The sequence below is a fragment of the Mus pahari genome, chromosome 6 (assembly GCF_900095145.1).
Source record: "Mus pahari chromosome 6, PAHARI_EIJ_v1.1, whole genome shotgun sequence".
NCBI classification, from domain to species: Eukaryota; Metazoa; Chordata; class Mammalia; order Rodentia; family Muridae; genus Mus; species Mus pahari.
The window spans coordinates 83237016-83243891 of NC_034595.1; the positions used below are offsets into that span (position 1 = coordinate 83237016).

The 6876-nt window shown below is 46.9% G+C and overlaps 1 protein-coding gene, 1 long non-coding RNA gene and 4 other non-coding genes across 7 annotated transcripts in view; 5 read left to right on the forward strand and 1 right to left on the reverse strand.

Moving 5' to 3' along the window:
- The first annotated feature begins 535 nt into the window (after positions 1-535).
- On the forward strand, positions 536-2828 carry LOC115064248. The gene is made up of 5 exons (XR_003844083.1): positions 536-798; positions 1694-1766; positions 2003-2070; positions 2300-2354; positions 2697-2828. It is a non-coding gene; the product is annotated as an uncharacterized LOC115064248 (long non-coding RNA).
- LOC115064289 lies at positions 1297-1432 on the forward strand. The gene has a single exon (XR_003844131.1). It is a non-coding gene; the product is annotated as a small nucleolar RNA SNORA16B/SNORA16A family (small nucleolar RNA).
- Positions 1799-1927, forward strand: LOC115064296. The gene has a single exon (XR_003844138.1). It is a non-coding gene; the product is annotated as a small nucleolar RNA SNORA44 (small nucleolar RNA).
- LOC115064299 lies at positions 2084-2213 on the forward strand. Its single transcript, XR_003844141.1, has one exon. It is a non-coding gene; the product is annotated as a small nucleolar RNA SNORA61 (small nucleolar RNA).
- On the forward strand, positions 2556-2629 carry LOC115064343. The gene has a single exon (XR_003844171.1). It is a non-coding gene; the product is annotated as a small nucleolar RNA SNORD99 (small nucleolar RNA).
- A 752-nt stretch (positions 2829-3580) lies between the features above and the next one.
- The window catches only part of Trnau1ap (tRNA selenocysteine 1 associated protein 1), an 18733-nt gene continuing 15437 nt past the window's right edge, over positions 3581-6876 (reverse strand). For both annotated transcript variants that reach the window (XM_021200584.1, XM_029540473.1), the window contains 3 exons: positions 6308-6470; positions 6093-6126; positions 3581-3816 (listed from right to left, as the gene is read on the reverse strand). In XM_021200584.1, the coding sequence (XP_021056243.1) occupies positions 3680-3816; positions 6093-6126; positions 6308-6470 (334 nt within the window). In that variant the 3' untranslated portion in view covers positions 3581-3679. The remainder of the gene's footprint in view (positions 3817-6092; positions 6127-6307; positions 6471-6876) is intronic.

Below are 6876 nucleotides of genomic sequence, written 5' to 3' on the forward strand. Positions count from 1 at the left end.
CTCTGCCTCCCAAGTGCTGGGATTACAGGTGTGCACCACCACGCTAGGCTTAAATAAATCTTTTTTTATTTTTATTTTTTGGTATTTTGAGACAGGGTTTCTCTGTATAGCCCTGGCTGTTCTGGAACTCACTCTGTAGACCAGGCTGGCCTCGAACTCAGAAATCTGCCTGCCTCTGCCTCCCGAGAGTGTTGGGATTAAAGGCATGCGCCACCACGTCCGGCTTGACCGATTTTTTTAACCTCATATTATTAAGCTCATCTAGATGTGGAAAACTGTTTCTATGATCGGTGTTAATTCAAAGTTGCCCGGGAACTTAATCCATAGGGATGGCGGCTGGTCTGAGTTGAGCGCTCTGGCCTGGATCTAAACCACTATGACCAGGGCCCGGCCAGGAGCAGGAACCAGGCTGTGCTAAGAACTACATTTCCCAGAGGCGCCATGCGGCTGGTGGACGACGCAGACGCAGTTGAGGGCGTGAGCGTATATAAGCCTGGTGCAGGCCGGTTTCAGTCCTTTCTCGCTTCATCCGCCATCTTCCTCTGTGTTCGCTATGGCGTCTTGTACTTCTACCCAACGTTGCCCCTCAGCCCCCCAGCCCCCGAGCTCACTGCCCTCGGCCCGCATCTCCGGATGCTTCCTCCGGGACTGCGGGATACGGAGCCTGCCGCCTAGGAACCCGATTTCTCCGTCTCGTCCATGGAAGCACGGGTCATAGTGGCCGCATGCGCAGTGCTAACTCAGCGGCCCGCGCCTTTTGACCGGTGTGTGCTGCAGGCTTGGGGGTGATGGGATCTGGTAAGAACATTTCTGCCTTGAAGGGATGACGTGCTTGGGTGCAGTAACTTTATTAGGATAACTGGAAAGGCCCGTGACCATTTCCTCCGAGTGACATTTTTGTGAAAAACCTCGCTCCTATGTTGGGTAGAATTTGGGTCTTAACACGTGCTAAGTGATCCTTATGTCAACTATAGTATTAAAGCCTTTAAAAAGTCAGGGTAATGGCCTGGCCTTACCCCTATAGAGTTGGGCAAGGCTTGTGTACAACCTCGGCTTTCTCGGTTTCTGATTGCAAAAAGCCTCCATTCAGCATGCCGTGATAGCTACAGCATGTTAAAAAACTTTGAAATCTAGGCAGTAGGGTCATTAATTTGAGACTGCTTTGGGTTATAGTCAGGAATGTTCCAATGTTTAAAACTAGGAGCCATTGGAGGCCACAGGATTGCCTTTTCTCTAGTGGTAGTTGGTGAGGCAGGTGGCATGTGGATTTGAGGTCTAGCAAATGCTATTGCTGTCTGGGGCCCTTATCGAAGCTGCAGCAGCTTTTACATAGCTGCTGTGGTCAAAAAGTTGGCCCAGAGAAAGAATTTTCCTTGACGGTCGCAGTTCTGTTTCCTGTAACTGATCTGCAACATTGTGGAAAATGACAGCTCCACCAGAAGGTTTCTCTGGATTATGTAGGGATCTTTATTCAAAACGAACTGATGTAGCTCCCCTAGGCTTTTATTCTGCGTTGGCGGGGGTGATAGAACGGAGACCAGTGAGTGAGCTCAATCTGATTTACAATTCAGGCCTATATTGATCATTTATTGGTAAATAACAATGCCTTGGTCCCTGTCACAGTCCCTGTAAGGTAAGGACTGGGAATATGGAACAAGATTATTGTGGATAATTCTGTTGCCATCCATCTTAGCTGTTGTGGTGGAGATTGTGGTGAGGAAGGAGACCAGAAGATGACGACGACAATGACACAGCAGAAGGGCCGGGTAAGCTCCGTTTAGTTACCTGGGGAGACCTGAGGCATGTTTCCAAGGGCTGTGGCTGCCTGTAGCCATGGGATCTCCAACTGCATGCCAGAGTAATGGAGAGACTTTGACAGCCCAGGTCAGCACAGTGCCTGCAGCTGCCACTCAGCTTTCCTATATGTATATATATGTATGTATATATATGTCTACCTGTGAGACTTGTTTTGTGGTGTTCACCACAGATGTTCCTTCTGCAGGTTACACTTGGGCTTCTTTCTTTGAAGTCTGAGAAGACAGTCTGTCAGGCCGAGCTCATTACACTAAGGTAAGACAGCCTGACCCTCCGGTCTCCCTTTCCCATCAGATCTTGACACTGGTCTTGGTGGTCGTAAAGGAGGGAGAGCACCCTGAAGCTGGCCTCACAGCGATGCAGTCTGCTGTAGAGCGGCAGGCCAGATTCGGACATGCCTGGGCTTTGTAAAATGGGTAACTTCCCCCTGGGCAGGTATTGCTACTGAATGCTGGCTTACTTTCATGTTTTGTTTTGTTTTTAGGGTCCATGTAACCAGTGAAGCGGCCATTATACATGATTTGGTCTACAGTTGTTGGGTAAGCTTAAGGATTAAGAACCCTTTTCCTAAGTAGTATAGCAGAAATTCAGGTTTGCATAGTGACTAGCCATCACCTCCACAATTCATGCCTGAACTGTGTGCTTGATTAGTTAGCTGTTAATATCTGGGGCAAAGGTGCTTGCCAAGTGGCTTGGTTAGTATTTGCCCTTTGAAGACCATTGCATGAGTACAATCAAACACTGGTCCATGATGAAACCCATTATCAGTGGACATCTGTGGATGAGAAATGCGGATATGGGACTGAGACCAGTTCTTAGGAAAGCCTGACTTGGGGATTGAGTCTGAAGGTGGAAATAACAGTCTTGTACTTGCTTTTCAGAAAAGCTCCACAAGGGGATCTCCTGGAAGCCATTGCAATCAGAGCTAGAGTCAAATCAAGGCCAGCCTGGGCTACGTGGAAGAACCTCATTTTGGAAAAGTGAAATGCTTAACATGCAATTGGTTCAATGACTTTTGGAGGGAGTGGGTGGGTAGGGGAGCAGGGTATAGGGGACTTTGGGGATAGTATTTGAAATGTAAATGAATTGAAGTACATACCTAATAAGAAACTGGAAAAAATTTCTCAATAAATACAACTACTCTATTTAAAAAAAACTTGGAAAGTGTCCTCTGTAACTGAATTTAAAGTGGCCAGCTTTCTCTAGGCAGCTTGGTCTACTGCCCATAGTGAGTTCTAGGATGGCCATGTCCTACCATTGTCCAGCAAACCATTACATCAGACAGGTATAGGAAGCAGCCATTTTTTTAAATCAGTCCGTGATAACTTCAGCAAGGCCTGTTAGCCAATAGTGGTCATTCCTAATTAAAGCCACCAGTTGTTTAGCATCCCAGGCTAGAACTGCCGGAGTACTATTTTTTTTAAAAAGCATATTTTTGTGTGTCTTTTACACCTGCAACTGTCAGATCTCCTTAAGGATGGTTGTGAGCCACCATGTGGTTGCTGGGATTTGAACTCTGCACCTTTGGATAGAGCAGTTGGGTGTATTTTTTTATTTATCCATTTATTTTTTTGACAGGGTTTCTCTGTGTAGCTCTGGCTGTCCTGGAACTCTAGACCAGGCTGGCCTCCAATTCAGAAATCCGCCTGCCTCTGCCTTCTGAGTGCTGGGATTAAAGGCATGTGCCACCATGCCTAGAGTACTTTGAACTCATCAGCTTGAAGAATAGTTCCATGGCTTTCAATACAGTTGAAGTAGCCCACAATTTCAAGGAAACAGTTTATTAAAACATAAATCACTTTCAAAAAGATAAAAGCTTCGCAATAGAAAACGGATCATTGCTGTCTCTGCCATCATGTCCTGCCTACATCATAGCTGGGATCTCTGAAGACACAGTGTCCAGGGGCTGCCAGTGACAGTCCATCAGCGCATCATACAGTTCCTCACTCTGTTCCATGAACTCCTTGTTGGCTTCAGTCACATCCAGCTGAGGCGCTGGGTCTGCAGAAAGAGGACAAAGGCAAGCTGAGACAAGCTGCAGGGAGGGTTGAGGGTACAGGCTTCCTAGGTGGGGTAGGTGAGGAAGATGAACATTGGGATTTGGAGCATGGCAGCTACTGTCCCTTCGGTACTCAAAGCCACACATATCTGGGGTCTGGAGAGATGGCTCAGTGGTTAAGAGCACTGAGTGTTTCAATGCTCTCTTCTGGTGTATTTGAAGAGAGCTACAGTGTACTTATACATAAAAAACCTAAGAAAATAAAATGAAATTTGGGCTTGGGAAACATTTAAGTTAATCCAAAGTGCCACCTGAAACACTGGGGACCGAGGCCAGCCTGGTCTACAAAGTGAGTTCCAGGACAGCCAGAACTATACAGAGAAACCCTATCTCAAAAAACCAAAATAAATAAAAACTGGGGACCTAGTCCTCAGAGGTCACTCGTTTTCAATAGGTGACACCCTATAACTTCATTCCTTGGGAGGTGGATGCAGATGGATTGTGATTTTTTTTTTTTTTTTGTTTGTTTGTTTTTTGAGACAGGGTTTCTCTGTGTAGCTCTGGCTGTCCTGGAACTCACTTTGTAGACTAGGCAGGCCTGGAACTCAGAAATCCACCTGCCTCTGCCTCCCGAGTGCTGGGATTAAAGGCATGTGCCACCACGCCCGGCGGATTGTGAATTTTAACTCCGCTTGTTATATGGAGAATGTCTGAAAAAGAAAACCAATACCAGACCTTTGGGATTTGAGACAGGGTTTCTCTGTGTAGCCTTGGCTGTCCTGGAACTCACTCTGTAGACCAGGCTGGCCTCGAACTCAGAAATCCGGCTGCCTCTGACTCCCGAGTGCTGAGATTAAAGGCATGTGCCACCATTGCCCAGCCAGGTGAATCTTAAATTCAATCCCACCTCAGCCTGGAGGTTACTGAGGTGTTCTACCATGCTGAGCATGAAAGGAGTTTTACAAAGAGATCTTCAGTGTAGAGTCCTACTGTGTGGCCCTGTCTGCTCAGGAATCAATGCTGGGTCTAAAACCTGGCACGACCACACCACGCTGGGTTGCTTTCCACCCTGTTTTCCTGGCACTATGTAGACCAGGCTGGCCCAGGACACCCCCTCCCTGTCTGCTTGGCAGGCAGTGTGTTTAAAGGCTTGTACTGACCACCACACCTGGTCTTCTCTCTTTTGATACAAAGCCTCAGTATGTAATCCAACTTGAACTCAAAGTCATCTTTTTATCCCCAATTTGGCATTTTAAAGCTTATTAGCTGTATTTTAAGGAAACTTGCAGCTGAATGTGGTGGCCCAGGCCTCCTGTAATCCCAGCACTTGGAGGCAAAAGCAGGAGGAAGCAGGAGTTCAAGATCATCTATAGCTACAGTGAAAGTCAGCCCAATATTCAAACCAAAACAAAGGCTGTGGCATTAGGGTGATTTCTAGTGTATTTCAGTGTTTGGTTTTTTTCCCTAAATTTTGAAGCCCATTAATTGTTCCTTGACAACTGTATTTTCCCCTGGAACTCACGGCCCAGGTTGGCCTGGACGTCTATGCCAGCCTTCTAAATGCTAGGATCTTATAATGCTATTCAAAAAAGATGTCATTTCAAAAATGTATAGACTAGAGGGATGTAGAGCAGTGTCAGAACTTCCCTAGCATAATAGGGGGCCTTAAGTTCTATGCCCAGTACTAAAAGAAAAAGCAATCTGAAAAACAGAAAGCTATAAAGACACAAAATTAACCTTACAAACTGGTAAAAAAAGTAGGGGCTGGAGAGATGGCTGAGTGGTTAAAAGCACTGGTTGCTCTTCCAGAGGTCCTGAGTTCAATTCCTAGCACCCACATGGTGGCTCCTAACTGTCTGTAAGTAACTCCAGTTCCAGAAGATCCCTGACCCAGGACAGACATACATGCAGACAAAAACCAAAGCACATAAAATATAAAAACCAAACAAAATAAATATAAAGCAACAAATACAAGTAACCGTGTGACTGTGACAGAGACACTGGGTCGGCAGAGAGCAACAGCTTGGAACTAATGGGCTCCTGGGAGAGGCACTCATATCTTATCCAAGTGTAGGCTGCAACCGCCGGTGTGTCTACTCCCATTACAAGCAGAGGGAGGTGGATCGCTGAATTCCAGAACAGCCAGGGCCACATGGGGAATCTCTGTCTTGAAAAACAACAAAAAGCAAGCACACACATCCTTGGATGTCCTTTAGCATCCAGCTGAGGGCCCTGGCTGGTCCCTGTGACAGCTGACAGGGCATGCAGGGACTCTTACCTTCCAGAGCGTCATCCCCAACCTCTTCATACGTCTGTGGAGAGAGGACAGGATGGTGAGGAACTTGAGGAAATCCTGGCCGGCTTTGGACAAGTGGAACTGGGTCTCTCCAGCTCTGCCCACTTTCTCAAAGCTCAAGGCCATGAACAATTTTCTGTGTGGAATTATGGTCCCTGGAAGCAAAGTGAGACCCAAGGGTTGCCAACCATGGTTACCTGCATGGTGCTCTGGGTGTAGCCATACTGAGGGTAGCTGTAGCTGTAGCTGCCTGTGTTCTGGTCATAGCCCCACTGGGCATAGTAGTTCTGGTACTGCTGGTAATACTGGTTGTAGCTGTAACTGTACATCTGGCTGTACTCCACTGGCTTTACCCGGCTCCTTACAGGAGACAAAACAAGGAGTAAGAGGACATTTCCCTTGGGAGGGTCCACACCTATTGTCCTGCACACTCCCTAGCCCATCCCCACTATACACATAGGCACACAGAACAGTGTTTTAAGTGATTGGTCTACATGACTAAGGGACAAACAGAACCCTAGGCAGTGTGCAGAACCCAGGCTCTTAGGATGGGACGAGGGCCTTTCCTCCTCAGCTGTCTGCCTTCTCAGGCCTTTTTTTTTTTTTTTTTTTCCTCCAAATCCTTTTTTAAAAAAAGATTTGTTGGGCTGGAGAGATGGCTCAGTGGTTAAGAAAACTGTTCTTCCAGAGGTCCTGAGTTCAATTCCCAGCAACCACATGGTGGCTCACAGCCATCTGTAATGGGATCTGATGCTCTCTTCTGGGG